General features: G+C 55.8%; 1 protein-coding gene across 2 annotated transcripts; it reads right to left on the minus strand.

The window, feature by feature from the left end:
- Positions 1–386: 386 nt before the first annotated feature.
- On the minus strand, positions 387–15,889 carry USP2 (ubiquitin specific peptidase 2). Of its 2 annotated transcripts, none has more exons than XM_068989063.1 (12): positions 15,113–15,889; positions 3,368–3,418; positions 2,724–2,847; positions 2,445–2,556; positions 2,234–2,344; positions 2,011–2,075; positions 1,717–1,820; positions 1,550–1,630; positions 1,336–1,414; positions 1,041–1,148; positions 730–850; positions 387–512 (listed from the first exon to the last, which is right to left on the minus strand). In XM_068989063.1, the coding sequence occupies exons 1-12, from the start codon at positions 15,887–15,889 to the stop codon at positions 425–427; spliced, it is 1,821 nt and encodes a 606-aa protein (XP_068845164.1). In that variant the 3' UTR covers positions 387–424. The 2 variants fall into 2 exon arrangements, with proteins under 2 accessions (XP_068845164.1, XP_068845165.1); XM_068989064.1 differs by lacking the exon at positions 15,113–15,889 and adding an exon at positions 6,812–6,958.
- Positions 15,890–19,856: the final 3,967 nt, after the last annotated feature.

The following is a 19,856-nucleotide window of genomic DNA, read 5'->3' on the forward strand; positions in this document are numbered from 1 at the left end:
GGGCAGCGTTCCAGGCGGCAATCCTCCCAGCAGGCTCCAGAGGGCGCTGTGTTCTCAGGAGGCCGGGGCTGGGCCACAGCCAGTGGGCCCGAGGACAAGGATCTTCTCCCCACAGAGGGCTGCGGTTTATCACACATGGGAAAAGAACCACGCGCTTACAAATGCAGACATGAGAAGTCGAGGGCACCGTGCTGGCTTGGTCTGCGTCCTGCCAATCTTCCCTACCAGGCGGGGCTCGGGGGCACCGGGCTCCCCGCTCCAGGCTCTGGCCAGGCTGCAGCAACTCCTGCTCTGCAGCTTCACTTTCCTTTATTTTCCTCTTATTTGTCAGGACTTTTTTTTTTGCCTTTTTTTGGTCTTTTTAAAAAAACTTAGGTTGTGGGGCCACCACGGGGAAGGGAGGATGGGATGTAGCTCCTCGTTGCTACATGCGGGAGGGTGGACTGGCCAACTCGTAGAAGAGCAGGTAGGCGTCGCTGGTACGCACTTGGCTGGAGGACATGGGGGAGACGCTGCGGAGAGAGCAGGACAGGTCAGCCTGGCAGCCTGGGGGGCCTGGGACGCGCAGCCGGGGCAGCATGAGGGCCCGTCTCTGACCTATCGGACGCCCGAGGCCATCTCCTTCTGGAGAGCCTTCTGCTGGGCAGCTCCACACCTTTTGGCCCTGACCGCTACTGCGTGAGGGTCGGGTGTCCGATGGCTGGGAGCCCCGCCCAAGGCCCGTCTCACCTGGAGTCGTTGAACGTGTGCCACTCGCCTGTCACCGGACTCCGGCAGTAGGCTGTGTAATGGCCGCCCATGGTGGTTCCGGAGTGATTGGACACAGCGTACAGGTTGTAAACAGCGTGGTCTGAAGAGGAAGCCTGAGGTGTCAAGCCCCAGGGTGTCCCTTGGGCCCTCTCCTCCTGCCCTCCCAGTCCTGCGTCTCCTCCCAGTTTCCACCTCTCTCTCCTCAGCCGCTTCCCGCCACCTTGGGGCCTCCCATCTGCAGCTCAGACACCCGTGCCTTGGTTCTGTGCTTCCAGCTCAGAAATGCTTACTGGTGTTTTCTGAGGCAAATTCCCTCAAGTCCAGGTCTCTTAGTGGGAAATTCACAAATGCTGTGAGCTTGCTGGTTCGTATCCTGGATTCTGAGAACCGCTTCAGATCTGGTGTTGGCGTGAGTCAAGGACAGAGTCAGAACAGGAGACACAGCCCCTGAGGGTGACTACACGTCTCAGGAAGTCGAGGAGGGGAGAGCCCAGCGAGTTTTCTTGTCCTACCCTGCTGGCCCTCAGCCAGCCCCCAGTCCTCACTCTCTACCGTCAGCCCCTGCCCTGACCATCTGAAGGATACGGAGCACCAAGATCTTTGGGAACCTCTGGATGGAGAACTTCTTTATACACCGTTTTCTGGCTCGGCAGTGACAGCACGTCTGAAAGATATAACAGGACAGAGCTGGGAAGGACTCATGTGTGAGGCCAACAGCCGAATGCAGCAATTCCTAGGCTGGTCTACCCCCAAGAGGGCTCCGGGAGATGTGCCCTCACTGCCACAGAGGGTGACGTACCGGCTTTTCATCACCATCAAGCACGTCCTCTTTGGTGAAGAGCCTCATGCAGTCCATTAACGTCACCTCAGGATAACCTCGCTAGGAAGAGAAGGGAGGGGTCAGAGGTCAACGAAGTGAAAGCGTAAGAGCAAGAGTTTCAGAACTGGGGCGACAGGGGTGCCTACCTTAGTAATGGGCAGAGAGAGGTCCCAAAAGGGATCAAAGACCGTAGAACAGTAGCCACAATCAGTGCACGTCAGGGAGCTCTTCAGCTGCCCAACAAAGAGATCTGGGGAAGAGACGGACACATGACGCCTAAAGGCCACGGCTCCTTTCTCACTGCTCCCACCTCAGTCCCCTGGGGGCTGGGTGCGGGGAAGCTGGAGGGATCCTGGGAGAATGGGCTTCTCATGCTCTGCTCAGGCCAAGCAAACAGGGAAGGCAGGCAACCCACCCCCACTCCCCCTGCTTGCACTTACCCCCGATCCGACTGTCTTCCCGTTCTAGATACTTTCTCCACATCTGGCGCCCTTTCTCATCATCACTAGGACCCAGAGACAGGAACGGAATTGGGTCAGACCTCAAACCGTGGTAAGTGTAAAGGCCTAGCCATCTAAATCCTTAATATCCAAAATTCTTCTGAAATCATTATCCCCAAAGAAGTTCCCATAGTTCGGGCCCCAGCCCTCTCCTCCTACTTACGGCAGGTGGTCGAGGTTTTCAGTGTTGGACTTGGGCCTCGCTGTGACCCGGTTCACCTCATTGTGCAGCCCGTCCAGAAGGAAGCGAAGAAACTCCTGAGCATCCTGCTGACTGAACGTGAAGAGAAGGGAGTTAAGCGACACCTCTGGTCCCTCAAATCTGCTACTGCCGCCACCCACTCTGGGGGGGGACACGTCCCCAAGGCCCTTACTTATAGCCGACGAAGCGCGGTGCGTATCTCTGGATCTGGGTTTTGAACTCAGAGGGGCTCACCACGTCATTGGGGGATGAGGTCCATATGGTCTGGATTAGTTTTGCAAACTCTATAGGAAGAAGAAAAGGGTAGAGGGGGGCGTGGAGGATAGCTGAGCCATTTTCTCTATTCTGTAGAGTCCCAACAAAAAGAAGCCAGAGGAAGAGAAATGGAGAGAAGCAGGTAACCCTCGACTCCTACAGCAGCGTGGAAAGGTGTCCAGGGCCGGGCCCTCACCTTCCATGAGGGCCGTGTGCGCACGGCTGCTGTGGCTGAGGTCCCGCAGGTAGAGCCGCTGCAGGCAGTAGTCTCTCAGCTCCCGCGTGTTGCTCAGGCACTGTAGAATGGAGTTCATGAAGCACTGTGGGAGACCACTAGACGTCAGCAGCGGAACAAAGACCCCTGGCTGGCATGTCTAGTTACCTAACACTCAGAGCCCTCTGGTATACCTGGCCTACAAGTGAGCCTCAAGCCTCCCATAGCCTCAAGTTCCTCTTTCTGTAAGTCACAGTGTTGAAGTGAGGCAAATCCCCACTGCTGGCACGGGTGAAGTAACTGGTTATTTACTACAGAGGTGTACAAAAGAGTATCGGGCAGCTGGACAGAGTGGGAGGGATGTGATGGATGTCCTGGGGGAGAAGGATCCAGGAAAGTGACTAAGGTATCAGTTAAAAGGGTGACTGCCCTTTAGCAGTGCTTCCTGCTTGGATGGGGGTGAGGCAGAGCCCAGCAACTCTGTAAAACATCAGCCAGGAAGGACAGGTACCAACTGGCCTAGGGGGTAGGGAGTTAGCTGTAGCCAGCATCATCTCGTTAGACAGTCCCAGTTGAGATGGGACTGAGTCCCACCTTGGGAAAGAAGTTGGCTGGGGAGAACTCACCGTGTTCCCAAGGTTTCGAAGACCGGCCAGACCCTGGGCGCTCTTAGAATTCTGTAAGCAAAGAACATGAGGCATATTCAGGCTGAAGGAAGAGGCCTGGCCTACGTTAGGTTCTCTCTGCAACGTTCTGCCAGTTGTAGCCACTAGCCTCAGGCCGCACAGATGACCCTCTCTTCAACTTTAATCTACTTTACATTGTAGGAAAGAGGGGTATGGAACGCCTGTCATTTTCAACACATGACAAAAACATTCCTCAAGATTTTGCTTTCTTTTCTTATGTGGTTTTGCTTTCTTTAACTGACATGTAGTTACCCTCCCATCCTTTATGTTAATACTTTTCATTCTCTGCCATATTGGAGACTGGACATTAGAAGCCAGAGACTAGGAATTCATATACCTGATTCTGACGGATTTCAGGTCCCAGATCCAGGCACTCTCTCAAATGACCTACATTTGTACTCTGAGATGTCTGATATCTAAAGCAGCTGTCATAATGAACACTTCATGGAGGTCTTCAAAAGTTCAATGACAAAACATCTAAACTGAGTTTAGATCTTCAGCTGGGGAAAAGCTCCAGTCGGCCTGCCATTCTGAACTGCCAGAGACAGGTGGAATTCCTTCCAGCTGAGCTCAGCTCCTGAGGGCTGTTTAGAGCCTGGGAGAATCCTCCCTGCCTGGTTCAGGTTTCAACATCCTGATCAGCCACTGGCTGGGAATCCTTCTGATGGCAGCTTGCGGCCAAGCAGAGGTCAGCACCTGGCTGAAGGTGCTACTCTTGCTCCTGTACTTCTCCTGGAGGCTGGTGAAGGGGTGGGAGAGTGAACAGGACTCTGAGCATTGTTTGTCCAGGTCTCTTGGCTAATCCTGGCCCAACCTCCAAGAAGTCAAATAACCTTTCGGCTCAAAGGGTTAAAGCATCAGCATACAGATGAGCCTGCTACTCTCTTTCTTGGGGAGGGGACTGGGAGCAGGCAACTCTGGAGCAACACTGGCTGGGGCATGCGTGGGGCCAGCTCAACCCTGATCAGAACAGGAGCCTGAAATAACTCAGCTAAAATTACTCATGCCGTGTGCTGTCAGCAGCTCAAAGCCCATGAGGTTGTCAGCATAAGGGGGTGGGGTGGGGAGAGGAAGGCTGAAGGAGGGCTTTTCTCAGGAATTGCCCTGCTGATCCCCACCCCCCTCCCCTCCCCCAGTAAGATGATCCCTCCTTGCCAGTTATTAGGTCTAACACTCACAGGTAGGGAGGGAAATACCTAAACCAGCAGGCAGACCTGCTGTCCACCTGCAGCTAGAAAGAAAAGCCTATTGGCAGCAGGTGGGGTACAAGCATCACTGAAGATCAGCAGTGTATGGTCCCAAACATGACATTTAAATCTTATTTGTATGACAATCTAAACCCTGATGTTCCAGTCAGTGGGCCACAACAGAGATAATTCCCTGGACAAAAACCTTATCAGCGTTTGGAAGGAGACCTGGGGCTCAACAGAAACACTCAAGTCTGTGTTGCTCATTTGGAACTAAATATTAAAGCCTGCCCATACCTGCATACCTGCTCTTCCTCTCCTAGAATACCCACTCGAACACCTCTTTCTAGCACTGCTTTATCAGTTCTACCTCGCACACCTCCCCCACCTGCCCCTCATGCCTCAGACAACATCTGTCTAAACAGACCACAGAAGCAAAGCATTCTACCGCTGGTGACCGTCACTGTCCACCAAAGTGGGCCCTCGACTGAGACAGCAGTCACGCAGCGCCAGTTGGGGGTGCGGCAATGGGAGGCTGGAGGCGTCTTTCTAATGAAGCATTCCTGTGGTGTTGACACTTCTCTCTCTGAACCAGGGGAGGGCAGGTCAGGAAGAACAGGTCATGATCGGGGTTACTATCCTTAAGAATCTAACCCTATGTCTGGCCTGGCTGGTGGAGGGATGCAGGAGGCTCCTTTAAGGCTTCTTCGCCAGGACCCTCTTAATTCTGGGGGTGGGGGCTGTGCCTTTGTCTAAAATTTCCTGAGCTTGAAAGTGCCTGCCAATTTCCAAGCACTCTGTGTAGAAGGCGGATGGGTATAAGGAGTCAGGGGGTGGGAGTGGAGGGGAGAGCAGGACTGTTCTCTGCCCAGCCAGATATTCTTCTGCCATGAATAGGAAATCAGGAGCTCCAGGGAAAGTCAGCAGTTTCCATTCCAGAGGGGAACAAAATGTCCCAGGAGTGACCTTTCTTACGGGGAAAACAATCCTACCTCAGGGCTGACAGGGAGAGGCCCAAACTGGAGAAGCTGGGACAGACCCTGCACACCAGCCTCTCAGCAGGAGAAGGAAATGACTCCAGCTGGGCTGCTGCAGCTCAAGTTGCAAAGAGCTGAGAAAAGTTCGGGGCAAAAACTTACTTAAAATTAGCCATCAGAAAACCTAATTCGACTCAGGAGCAGCCATTGTTCTAGAAGGCAGGTGCCACCTCCATGGCCAGTAAACAGACAGTATTCACCGCCCACTGAAGGAGCGAGAGCCCCGCTGCTATGCGAACATGGAGGAAACATCTGGGAACACGGGCCACAGAAGAAAGGCTGATGGAGGTTTGTGTCCTCACACTTGAGACCCCAGGAAAGGGCTTTTCCGGCTTACTTCACCTGTGCCATGAGGGTCAGCCATGAGTCCTGGCTGCAGCCAAGGAGCCTGGTGTGGCCCTGGCACGGGGCAGTGCACGCACTGCCAACACGGGAGCTTGTGCTGTTACATAAGATCTGTCAAACTCTGGCCCCTTCTCCCTTCCCCGAGGGGGCAGTGCCCAGCTTTTAGCCCCAGCATCACTCTGGGGCGGCTACATCATTGAAGGGATCCAGTGCCCACCGAGCTGAACTGGGGAGGGGAGGGGAGGGAAGGGAAGGGAAGGGAAGGGACGTTGACCTCTTTCCCTGTCTGCAACTCCTTTGCCCTTCGCGGGGTCAAAGGACCCCTGTTGCCCACCCTCTGGGAGAGGGCGTTTTGCGATGAGTGACGGGGAGGCGGTCCCTTTCCCACCAGCCTTTCTTGCTGGCTTTGGGCCTTGGAGGAGTCACACCCGCAGAGTCCAGCGGGCTGCCCGTTCCCTCACACCCCGAGAACTAGTCAAGGTTACGCTTTTCTGCACCTGTCCTGATAGGTGCCAGGAATTTCGAGCCCAAGAGCCACCTGGTGCTGGGGTCGAGGAGAGGGAGGGGCCAGGGGGACTTGGGGTGGGGGGGCAGGGACCTCAGCAAGGGGGATGGGGCCGCGAGTAAGCGTGAGATCACCTGGGGAGGGGGCACTCCTTGTCGGGAGACCCTGGGAAAGGAGGGGAGGGGGCTGGGAAGAATCTGTGCCTCGGCCGGGCGGGCGCGCGGTGGAAGGGGGCGGGAGGGGAGCACCCCGGTAAGGAGGCAGAACCCCAGCCCTCGGCGTGAGGGTCCCGGAAAAGGGCCCCGCGTACCTTGGCTTTGTTGAGCAGGAGCCCCACGAAGGTGGAGAGCAGCAGGGAAGGGGAGAGCGGGGAGCGCGGCCGCAGCTCCTTGGCGAGGGCGGGAAAGGGGGCGGCGGGGGGCTCCTCGGGCAGGGTTACGGTGTACGAGGTGCGCATGCTGGGGGGCGGGCGGCGGGCTCGGCCCCTCGCCTAATGTTGGCCAATAGGGCGCGGGGGAGTACCGCGAGGTCCCACGGCCCGGACGCCCAGGCCAGCGAGGCCGCCACAGCACGCCGTCCGCGGCGCCCGGCGGTAACCGCTCCGGCGGGCCGACCGCGAGCTCCCGCACCTCAACGTCCCCAGCACAAGCAGCCAACGGACCCGGCGCCGGCTCTCGCGCTCCGGCCGACTGGGGCCCCACCGGCGCCTCGGGCCGCGCGACGTCATCACCGGGGCGGGGCCAGGGCCCGGCCCCGCCCCACTCGGCCCCGCCCCCGGGCCCCGGCACGCGGACCGGAGTGAGGCCGCGCCCCCGCGCCTCCACCCCCGGCCTGGCTGCCCCCGGCCCCTATCCGGGACCAGGCGGGCCTGCCCGCGACCGAGACTTGCAGTCCCGAGGGCAGGCCAGACCCTGGCGGGCAGGACCGGAGCGCGGAGCCCGAGAACCACCTCGGGGTTGGGACTCGGGAGAAACTGCTTTTGAGGCCCAAAGAGGACACGTCTCCAAGGCCGAGTATCAGCGGGTGAGCTTCCCCGAGGGCAGCGAAAGATTCTTAACTTTTGGAGGGCTGCAGATCATTTTGAGAACCCGATGAAAGCCCTGTACTCATTTTTTTCAGGAAAAAATGCACCCACGCGCAAACTTTTGCACAACATTCTGGGCGTGTGGGTGGAAGAGGACGACTCAGGCCTTCTTGAAGCCCAATATCCACCCAGTCCGTGAGGGTAAGAGGACCCAAAGGTAGATTTCCACGGCTTCCGGACGAACTCCCCTCCTCCCTCCAGTCCTAGTTTGGCCCACTATCAAGAAAGGCAATGCCTAGATTTTTTACATGATGACAACACGTCAGTGTTTCTTTTGGCCTCAGGAAGAAACCTTTTTCTGGCCTCATCTACCCAATTACCCAACTCCATCTCTCTGAGAATCTCAGATTTTGATTTGTTTTGGGGAGGTGGGAAGAAAGTCACAGCACGTGGGGAAACTGGTGCTCAGTTGGTGTGTTGGGGGGAGTGTCCTTCTCTGACCCTAAGGGTAGCAATGCTCGGAGATCAGAGGTCTCTGGGTTTTATTCCTGCTGCTCCACCCGTCTCACCTATCAGGGATCCACACAGAATCTGCCTGGAGAAAGTATCTTGTTTGGAGCTTGACGGCTATTTTTAGCCAGTATTTTTAGCATTTAAAAATACTCTGAGAGGCAGCAGTGTGTGCTGTTACTCATCTGTGGCCTCCTTCTGTTCCTCTTGGCCTGCTCATCCCCACATGTACACGCGCACTGCACACACAACCACAGCCACATGGGGAATATGTCCAGGACACATGTGTGGCTGTACCCCAGGCCTCCCACAGAACAGCACTTCTGTGCTGTGGAGAGAGGAGCACAGACAGTCGCCCCCGTGTTCCCGCCTCGGTGGTGGGAGGAGTGGGCAGGAGGCAGGGGCTTCAGGGCATCCTACTAGGTGGTAAGTGACATTAGAAGAGCAGATCTCCAGTCACTGTCCTTGCTGGGATCAAAGCTGGGCCCTGGACAAGATGCATGCTTTCCCTCCATGCTTCCTTCTTCCTAACCACACCCCTCTGAGCCAGTCCCACACTGTCTGCAGCAAGGCTTGCATTTCATCACATCGCTCCCGTGCCCTGACATACCTGACTCTTCCAGCCAGTCCAGAAGCCTTAGGTAGACTTGTCTGTGAGACTGTGGTCCATAGGCTGGATAGCACCATGGTTACCACCCTCACTCTTCTCTAATCCCCGCTGCCAATCAACCTGCTTTAGCACATGCCTTCTCTCCTTTAACAAAACTGTCACCAGTGAAGTACTTACTAAATGCCAAGCACTGCTGAGTGCTTTATATACATTATGCCAGTTAACTTGCATAACAACTCAGGGACAGTGACGCAGTAACTGTTACCTCTGTTTTCTAAATGAAGGATCTTAAGCCCTGAGAGGTCCAACAACTTGCCAGGACTGCAAAGCTGGTACATGGCGGTGTAGGGCTTTGAACCCAAATGGGTCCTACAGCAAAACCCATGCTAGTAACAACTACCAGGAGATTCTGGAATGCCCTTCCTGTTCTCTGTCAATTATCTCCTTGTAAATTCTGCTCAAAACTCATGTTTTCCACAAAGCCTTTTCTAATAAACTCCAAGTTCTAAACATTCCATTATTGCGTACTCGGTTTTCTAGCATTGTTTCCACCGTACCAATTTGTCTTGGTATGTTTATCTTTGTCTTATACATATTTCTAAGACTTCTGTAAAGGGTCTGAGCTTGGGTGTTGATTGTACCATTACATTGATACCTCAAGGGCAGGACTGTGAGCTCATTACGAAAGGGGGCCAGACCAAGCGGGGCTGGAAGTCCCATTGAGCCTCAGAAGGTGGGGTCAGTCTGGGTTTGTGTGTTGAGTAAGTGATTTGCAGGAAGTGCTGTCAGGCGGCCACCCACTGGTGCATTCGGCCTGTTTCCCCATGACGTAGGCCAGCTACCCTGGGGACATCATGGCATTCTGCCAGCCTGCTCTCTCCCTCTTTCCTGGGATGTAGGAGGTCAGGGGCATTGCTGGGAGCAGGGAGGCCCAGCTGGGGAAGGCTCTTGCATGGGTGCCCTTTGAGAAGTCTGGTTGGAGAGATACAAATGGGGCCCAGTCTCGTCAGGCAGGTGTGATGGCTGCTGGACACGGCCATGAAGAACTGTGGTGATTTCTCAACTAACCAGGACCCCGAGAGACCCTTTCTCCTCAGTGCCGTTTTCTGAAGCGGCATGGGCAAAGCAGACAGTCTTTGGGGATCTGAATCTGGCTCTGGCTCTGTGACTTTTTGCCTCAAACACACTGAGCTAATCTGAGCAGAACTCCTTGCTGGAGCCCAAAACTGCCATTTCTCAGACCCCGTGCTTGGCCTGCCTCCCCTGGCGGTATTTTCTCCCCTCAAATCCCCCCTGGCACGGATGGAGTATTTAAATAAATTAAAGTCAGGTTTAGTTGTGTGAAGACAAGACTACAAATATCTTGCTTTCTCAGCTGTTAGTGGGCAGCCCAGTCCTAGGTTTAGAAACACGGCTTAAACCCTGCTCCTGCATGCACCTGCAGTTACCCACGCAAGATGGGACAGACTGGCGGCCTGATTGAACTGGTGGGGGTTCAGGGTCCTTGTTAGGGGTGCGGCTTTCAGCCCTCCAGTGCCCTTGGGGAGGGAGGGCCAGCCAGCTGGACCGAGGTCCCTGGGAAGCTCCTCCTTCCTGCATCACGCACACCCCAGGAGGCCTAAAGCTCTGTGCTCCTTGGAGCCCCTGGGTAGTCTGGTCTGGACCAGCTGGATTCCAGAGGCCCACACACTTCCCTCTCTCGTTTACGTCTCTGTGTGGGGCGCCAGTTTTACGTCTCCACTGAGGTGAGAGGGTGCAGGGAACCACGTGTGCAGCTCTGGGCCCTGAACATGATGTTCATTTCTGCAGCAGGATGGTCAGTGGAGCGGCTCTCCCACAGGCAGGAACATTTTGCCAAGCTCGGATTAACTCCTACCTTGCTGAGCCCACCCCCATACCACTTGAACTCACTCACAGAGACATCCATCCCAGAGTGGGGGTGGAGGAAGAAGTAGGGAGCATGGTGCTGGGCACTGATAGAGAAAATGAGCCTGAGTAAGGCGGCTCCACGGCCACCAGCCAGGTCGCAGTCCACAGCCGGTCTTCAAGGCCTGGAGACATTAGCTTCTTGCTGATTCTGACCACAAACTACAAACCGACTGCTCTTTCTTTCTCAGCAGCTAGGATCAGTCCTGCCATGGGACCCCTCTGTGTGACCTTCCTAGGCCGTGAGCACAGCTTCAGGCCTTCAGGAAGTTTGCCCTCCTCCAGCTGGCCATGTGGGCGAGGACAAGCCCCAGGGTCTCAGGCTGCCAAGCTGGACAAACAGGACAGCAGGGATGCAGTTCAGTGTGGCCGAGTAAACAGCGAGAAGGTCGGGACAGAGGGAAAGGTCACACTTCTCACCCAGGAGTCCTAGGACAGCCGCCACTGTCCTCCACTTCAGACTAAAACTCCTCCCTTCCCCTCACTGCTTGACAGCAGTCAAGTCCAAAGTCCCACCCAAGAGGAGAATCACATGACCTCATCTTATATAATCTCCCTGTCACTGAACAGCTGGAACCTGAGGCTTTGTGAGATGAGTCAGCAGCCCCCCCAGGGGCAAATAGGATCTAGGTAGTCCAGGTGCCCAGGCTGACTGCTCCTAGCAACAGGTCCCAGGGCAGAGGGCAAGGGTGTGGGAGAGGCCGTGTGAGGGCAAGAGTCTGGGCCGGGCTTCGCATCTGAGTAGTAGGTGCCCAGCCCGTGACTTGTGCTCTGGAGGGCCCTGGGCCAGCTCCCAGCTCTTCTCAGGGAGAGGAGAGGGTGCCCTGGGCAGGGTGAGCGCAGGGCTGAAGCTGGCAGGCAGAACTACCAGGGCTCAGGGGAGAGAGCAGCTGGAGTGGGTGGAGCTGAGGATTAGCATGGATTGTAGGGGTTAAAGCGCAGCCCTGGCAGGGCTCAATGGGAACAGCTTGTCCTTCCATAGGCCCAGGGGAACAAGAGAGGTGGGGTGAAGGGGGGATGTGACCAAGTTGGGGGCTTGGACCCCTGGCTCTCTGCAGGGCCAACCCACCTGGCCTGGCTTGAAGCCCCCACTGTGGGTAGTGAAGGTTTTTTTTTTTTTTAAAAAAAAAAACAAAAACCAAAAACCAATTCCGAACCAACATACAACTCCTCTGCAATCTATCTGAAGAGGGAGTCTAGGGCGCCCTCACTGCCCTAGGCTGACAGCGCACACTCCGTGGACTGGCATCTTGTTGGTGCTTAAGCAAGCCAGCCATGGACGGGAGGTGTTCAGAATTCTTGTCCCCCTCCACCAGTTCTTCACTCATGCTCAGCTGAGTCTGTGATGTTTCAAGTTCATGTGGGCTGTTACTATTAACAGGAGGATTGAGTCTGGTTAGATCTGTTCTATTCCCCGTTGGTCCTGCTTCTTTTGACCTGTCAGCTGCCCAGAGAGCCCGGGGCCAGGGCTGCCTAGAGGAGTCAGCTCTCACCCGGGGCCCTGCCCTGGGATGCACTCTCTGACCTTTGCTCCTCCCGGTGGTGGTCCCCTCCCCCGACTCCAGTCAGCTGCCAAAGTCCCCTTCTTTTCCCGCAGCACCTTTTCCCCCTTGAGTTGAAGGCAGCTCTCCCATTGCATTTTACTGGTTGCAAATTCCTCTGCATCCATGATTTGCTTTGAACCTCATGACATCCCTGGGAGGTGGGCAGGGCAGGCATGACCATTCCCTTTTATGGGTGAGGCAACAGTTCAGATGAGAGGTATCCAAGGTTAAAGAGGCAAAGTGTTCTTCCAGCGGCCAAACTGTTCATCCCAGCCTCGGATGACCTCCCTTTCCCATCACCTATGACACTGAAAAAACACCTAGGGCAGCCTCCTGGTGCAACTATTTTTAGAACTTACTTCCCCAAGCTTCCCAGAGGGCAGGGACCACAGCTCACACCTCTCCTGCACCAACCCCCCACCCCCACCCCCACCACCAAGCACCTGGAAGGCAGAAAGGACTGATATTGATCAAGCACCTACTAAGTGCCAAACCCTTTCACAGGACAACCTTTGATTCCACACCAGGATCTCTGAAGTGGGAACTATGATTGCTTTCATTTTACAGAGCAAACAGGTTCAGAAGTTCACGCGTTTCTCTAAGGTTACGCTGCTAGTAAGCTGAACACCATAAAATGAATGAATGAGATGGGAAGAGCCGTTGATGGAGGTCAGAAAAGAAACTGGACCTGGTTCTAGAAAGAAGTGGTCCAGGCCCCATGGACAGGGTGGTTCTCACCCCAGCAAGATGTGATCAGCACCAGAAGCGAGGGTGAGGGTGGTGAGAGGAGAGAAGTGAGGTTAAATCAAGGTCTTACACCGCTGAGCCCAAGAGAAGTCTTTCCCAGTTGGTAGTATTGAGCTGACCAGGAAATTTGTTTGGGTTTTTCTGTTACAGAAAAACTCAGACGACCTTTTTCTTGAGGAAGAGCTCAGAGTGAAACACTAGCTCAGTTGTAGGGCTACTGGTTACTCCTGTGTGTTGTGAGTTGTTTCTGGACAGGAAAAAAGGGATGTTACAGTGGCTGAGTTTGCTCTGGGTCAACCTGCCCACTTCTCTGAGGTCCTCTTGCAAAACTCCCCTCAGGCTGGCCCTAGGGGAGGAGGTTGGGGCCAGGGTGTCTGCTGTGGAGACTCTAGGGAGGTTTGGGATCTGCCTGTGTGGGAAGGAGGCGGGCCTGCTCTCAGGGGATTGGGGCTGAGAATGGCTCTGTGGTTTAGTCTGTGGAGGGGAGGTTTTCACACCTCAGTGTGCTTGAAGATTACCTGAAAAGCTTGTGAAAAAGGGCCAGAGTCTCAGGCCCTATATCCCTAGAGAGTTTGCCTCCAGGGGGTCTGGATGGGGCCCCCAGACAATTCAGCGCACAGATGATGCTGAAGTAGTCAGTCTACAGACCCCACTTTTTAGGAACACTGAGCCCCATAAAGAGTCCTTCTGAACAAAGGGAGGGAGCCCCTCAGAAGCCTCTAACACCCAGGCCCCTCCATTGAGAGCCACTTTCTGATTGATTGCCCCTGAGATGAGCAACACCAGACCTGTGCCAGCCAATCACGCTTCAACCCAAGTATGTGTCCCCTGAGAGCGTGTCTCTCTCTGAGGCCACTCTGTTGTTTGCCATTCCTCGTCCACTCTAGCCCTCCACCGTAGCCAGCCCTGCCTTCTCAGGGTCCGAATGTTCTGGGAGGCACCAGCTTTTGGATCTCCCTTGGCACTTCACAGGGGGTCCAGCAAGGCTGAGATTCTCTAAGCAATGGTATCAATTTGTCCTCTCAGGACCTTTAGTTCTGACAAGCTTCAAGGTCTGTGTCCCAAAGTGCCGCCCCTATCCTGTACCCCTGTTCCGTTTTTCTGGACAAGTCCCCTAAACAGCATTTCTTGCTATGGCACAGCTATTGTTTCTAAAAGACACGTGTCCTAAGAGTAGAAGGGTACATAAAGTAATGAAGATGACACAACACCCAGTTCTCCTGCCCAGATGCTTGCCTGTCCTTCTGAATACCCACTCACATCCATCCATCCATCTACCCGCTCACTCCCCCCTCTATCCATTCATTCCCCCATATATCTATTCAACTCCCCCGTCCATCCATCCATTCAACCATCCATGTGATATGCAGGTGAGCTGAATTCTACACTGAGCTAGGTACACAGTGAGGGATCTGGAGATTTGATTTCTTTCTCATCCTCTGAAAGCTCACCACCTAATGGGTAAACTGATGACTACACAAAAGGAAGAATTGTAGTCAGTGCCCCAGGAGAGGTGTGTCAGGGATCAGATGTGGGTGGGTCATGCCAGCCCTCACTCAAGTCTCCAGCAGAGCCTCTTCCCTTATTTGATCCCAGGCACATTGGAGTAGAAAGAGACTGGATCATCTAAAGCCCTAGACAAGAAGTTCTGGACCATTTTCTCCAAAGACACATGAGAACTACTCCTGTCTAGACCCCTGGTCCGCAGCCAGGCAGCATCCATCAGAGGAGAGATCCTCTTCTCCTGATGTCTTACGTTCCAACGTTAAGCCATGTCTCTGGACTCAGAGATAAAAGCCTGAGCAGGAGGAGAGATGCAGTCAGCGCCAGGGGGCCTCTCTTACCACAGGGCACACTGGTGGTCTGGGGGTCTCAGCATGCAGTCCAGGATGGGGGAGGGCCTGCAGGGGCCCCAGGCATGTTGGGTGGGAAAGCAGAGGATAAGAGTCGCAGTGTATGTGAGGGTAGCTGGGCATTTCCAAGAGCACTGCAGGGCCATCGTCGAGTGCACGGGTCGTGAAGTGCATTTCCTGGGGAGAGTGGGAGAGCCCCTGAGCAAAGACATCAAGCCACGAGGGCACCAGGTGTGCTGAGATGACTTCCCTGGTTCGTCCCCACCTGGGCTATAGGAACAGCCACTGTGAGGCCTGGGAAGGAAAACCTCTGTCTGCGATTGTCAAGGTGGAAGCCCTTTCCTCATCAGTGGCTTCCTCCCCAGCCCATCACCAGGTCCCCAAGGGGCAAACTCACCATGGTGTCTCGCCCTGGGGAGCTGGAGCGGCTGGACACAAAGGCCTGGCCCTTGCCCTTCTCCCACAGACTGTAACGGCCACTGGGTCGGTAGGTGGGGCTGAGGACTTCGGGAGCTCGTGAGGGAGGGGTCGGGGTGGGCACCTGAGGTGCGCTGGCCTTGCGCCCATAATTCTCCAGGTAGTTGGCCAGGTACTCAGAGCGGCTGGCTGCCTGGTACAGGCCCTGCAGGGCGCACAGCTCCTTGCGAGTTCGGGCCAGCATGGGGCTGCGGCCCAGGTTCCCAGAGTCCAGCCGGTAGCTATCTGAGGTCCGGAGGCTGGAGAAATCCCGGGCCAGGTCTGATTGACTGTTCGACTTCTTCTGGGTCAGGGTCACCCCCTGGTCGCGGGCACTGACAGGCAGGTAGCTGAGGGAGCTGGTGGTCACTCCATAAGGGAATCCACTGCCCCCACTGAGTCCACTCCCTGAAGACCGCTCGCTGCCCCGAGTCTGGCTCTCGGCCCGTTTACCACCCCCGATGACGTCAGGTCTCAGCAAGGGGCGGCCTCTGTCATAGTCCAGGATGGAGGGGGGGCCATAGGTACGGGGACGGGTGAGATAGCTGGTAGGGGGGCTGGGCTTGAAACCCAGCTTCTCCTTCTCCAGGAAGGAGGCAGCCAGGTTGGTTCCATAGGAAGAGGGAGTGTAGGTGCCATAGCTCGGTTTGGTGAAAGGCGAATCTGTATAACGGGCCGATTCTGTGTAGCGCTTCAGAGTGGAGGAGAGCTGGGACATCCTTCAGGGCGGCACTCGGTGGGGACTGGGAGCCTCATGGGCTGAAAGACAAGGAAAGCAGTTGTCAGAAGGCCCTGCCGGGGGTCAGGCTGCTCCCACTGTGCCTGCTCTCCATTCCCCAGTGGCTTGACCTCAACCAGGGGCCACACTTGTCTGTTTCCAGCAAAGCCACTGGCCCACCACTGGGACACACCTCTGCATGTGCGTGTGCACCAGTGTGCAGGTCTCCATGCACCCAGGCATTCACACCTCAGGGAGAGCCCCAGAGCTGAGAGGCTTTCATAAACCACACAGGCAATCAGTCTCAGCACTGCTTGGACTGGACGCTCCCCTCAAAGCCCCCAGCCTGAGAGCAGGGACTGCACCACTGCAGCCCTTCAAGCAACAAATAGTACTCTAGGGACTTCCCTGGTGGTGCAGTGGCTAGGACTCCACACTCCCAATGCAAGGGCCCTGGGCTTGATCTCTGATCTGGGATCTCCCGTGCCCCAACTGATCTCCCGATGCAGCTGAATAAACAAAAACAAAAAAGCCCCCAAAAGTATTCCAACCCAAATCCCATCTGCTTCCTCTCCTTGGCTTCTTTCTGCAGGGACCCCCGAGATGAGGGATGCCACCGCCCTCACCCCCTGGGTTAAAAACTGCTGGACATTCCAAGAGTTCAGATTGCTCCCCTCTTGGGGAGCAATCTTGGGAATCTTACACTGTTTAGACAGCATGACTTGAGGATCATTTAGCCAGATCCTGATGAGGAACAGGAGGCCCGTGAGACGAGGAAAGGGGCCTAGGTGTGGGTGGTGGTGGTGATGGGTGGCTGAGAGGAACGCTTGATCTCAGTCTCCAGACCCAATCCCAGAGTGCTTCCCTGGACATGGCCACCTGCTGCAGTGGGGGATCCTCGTGTGGTAGAGCCCACCCTCTGCACTGACCTAAGCCTTCGTTTCTAAGTGGAGTTAGGGCCCTGTGGCCTCCCAGGGCTTCCCCTATTAGTACCCACAGCAAACGGATGGTGATGATGACTTGTGCAAAGGGGGCCCCCTAGAGGCTAAAATCCTGCACTGCAGGCAGCGCTCCTATTTCCACCCGCAGTCCTTGCAGCTGGGGTGGATCTGCTGAAGGAACACAGAACCTCTGAATTGAGTTTTCAAAGGCCGAATGGGTCGACTTTTTTTTTTTTTTTTTAGTTTCACGTCATATATATTTTACCACAAGTGAAAGGGGACATTTCCACATCCATCATCCAATTGAACCTTCCCGCGGGCCTAGGGAGTGGACAGCCACGACCACGCTTTACATAGAGGACACCAAAGTGACCGACGTGAAACAGCTACAGCCAGGTCTCACCACGGGGACATCAGATTTGGGAATCTAGCCCAGATTTCCCCTCTGCTGAAACAAGGGTGATCATCAGTTAGGGGCACTGCACCTGTCACCGGCCCGCACTGTCAAGCTCGCTTTAATTGTTGCTACAAAGGACTTGTAGCAACATCCTCCAACTGTTACTCAGACTAAATAGTAAGAGGTCTGCCCAAGCTGTTTTTCAGGAACTTGGAGTCAGCTGTGTCCAAGTGCATGCTCTAGCCAATTAAGACTGGTTAGCACATCCACCACCCCCGCCGGGGGTGTATGAGAGTGTCCCCTCGATGAAGGGTCATCCATCTCACGTGCTCCGTTGTACAAGTGGAAAAGTGCCACTGACTCGCCCAGGGCCACATGCTAGCAGAGCGAGGACTCGTGTCCATGTCTCTCAGATTCCCAGCCCAGTGCCCTTCCCGCTTTACCTCAACTCACCACCCCCATCAAATTCAGGCTCACGTGGCGACCCCCAGAGTCCCTCCACCACTGTAAGCCTGCAGGCTTTATCTCTGAAGGAGCCGGAGGGCAAAGGAGGGGTAGGTAAGATCTCTCATTTTCCTTGAGGGTCTACAGGGGCTCTTGGGGGCTCCTGGGGTGGTGGGGTTGCAGAGCCATCCAGGACTCTCAGAGGAGTCTTGCTCCGTGGCTGACTAGCTGGGTGATTCTGCCCTAGTCATTGAATCTCTCTGAGCCCCAATTTCCTCAGCTGCAAAATCAGTATAGTAATCATCATTATGATTCCTACCTCACAGGGTTGTTGCGAGGAATAAATGAGATAATAACATGTGAAAGCTCTCAACAAAGACAGTGGTTATTATCTCCTCTCCCAGCCCTGCCAGGCAGCCCGGCTCCTCCCTTTGTAGGCCTATAATAATGTCGGGGCTGACTGTCTCCTGGCCGGGCCGGCCTCTGACCGCAGCCCTGGGCATCGGGGTTCTCCCCGCAGCTCCTAGTGAGATGAGTGGGTCGTGGGCAGAATCTAGCTGTTTGGCAGTCAGTGGCTCAGGCAGCCTACAGCCTGCCCTAGGCCGTAGCCCCGCTCATTAGGGCAGATGGGACCTGGTGCCAAGCCCCAAGTGCTGAGTGCCTGGCAGAGAGCTCTAGATACTCAGTCCATGTAAGGTATGGGATAGGTTGCAGAGGTGGGAGGTGAGCAGGTGGTACTTTTCATATAGGCCCCAGGACAGAACTTCCAGACTCTGCCAGAGACCTCCAGCCATTTTCAGTCCAGGCTGATGTCAGAAAGGCCTGGCCTATAAATGACCATCCACCCTTATTCCCATCTGGCCTGGCTGGGGGCTCCCTCAACCAGCTGTGTTCCCACAGCCAGCACAACTTTTACCCCTTTCTAGGAAAAGAGAATGGCAGGAGGGCCTGGTGCAGGGCTGGGGGAACCACAAGCTTCCCTCCCATCTGCTTAGCTTCCTGGGGTCCAGGGGAGGAAGAGGATGAAGGCTGAGGAGGCTAGGGGCGGAGACAGGCAGAGGCTCAGGGTTGGGGTGTGGGACCAGTCCTGCTCTATTTCACTTTGGAGAGCTCCATCAATAATTCAGTCACAGAGACTCCAGGTCCCAGGAGCTGGGCTCTGGGACATCGAGCAGCCGATCAGATATGCTCCCCACCCCCACAAGGGCCTGAACTCCTGCCTCCTCCCCACGGGGTCTCTCTACCCACCCCCTACACGGGGGAATTGGTATTCTGCAGGCAGCGCCCCAAGCTTGCGATCTCTCCTGGCCCTGCTGACACAGAAGTGCTGGGGCCAGACAGGTACAGCGAACAGGGACAGACGGCCCTGGGATGGCCCACAGGTCGCCCTGGGCAGGATCGGGGCCACGAGTGGAGCCGCACCACCCATGGGAGGGCTCCTAAACCCTGCTCTCTCGTCTGCTTCAACCTGCCAGACAACTGACGGGCCTCCCTACCACTAACAGCCCCCTGGAAGCTGTCTTGTCAGTGCTGCCAACTGGCAGAGAGCTCCTCTGTCTGGGGAGAGGGTCCTCACTGCGGCTGAGGCCTGGAGCATGCCTGTCTTCTCCCCCAACCCCCAGTTTCGCTCTTGAGGACAGTGCCAGCAGCACCTTGCAGGTGAGCAGACAGCTTGGGTTGGTGTCCCTTGAGTTACCTGGCGTGGCTGTCCCTGGAGGCTGCAGGAGGCACCCTGGGCGGGAAAGCGGACCGGGGCCCTGGCTATAGCTCTGCGGCACAAGACAGGGACAGGACGGGCACTCACATGGCCGAGAGTCTCCTTGTTGCCAAAGGAACGGCCTGAACTGAATGGCTCTTTCATGGGGCAGTGGGAGGCCAGCCGATTGGCTGTGATCCCCCGTGCCCCTCCCTGCCCAGCGTGGGGCCCCTGCTGCCCGACTCCTTTCACTGTTTACCCAGAGCTGGCAAGTACAGGCATGCGGTTCCAGGCAGCACCTCCCCAGGTGCCCGCCACCTCGGACAGTGGGGCAGCCTTCCTGCCAGCCTCCTTGTCTGTGCAGGCTTGCCAGGGCTCTTGGCTCTTCCCTGTTCTGCCAGGCTTCCCTTTCTTCCCTCTTGCTTTACTCAGTTTTCCCTTCTTGGGAGGTGTGGAGGGACTTCTCCTCCTGAAAGGACGAGGGAACCA

Source organism: Capricornis sumatraensis, chromosome 16 (genome assembly GCF_032405125.1).
Source record: "Capricornis sumatraensis isolate serow.1 chromosome 16, serow.2, whole genome shotgun sequence".
Taxonomy (NCBI): Eukaryota; Metazoa; Chordata; class Mammalia; order Artiodactyla; family Bovidae; genus Capricornis; species Capricornis sumatraensis.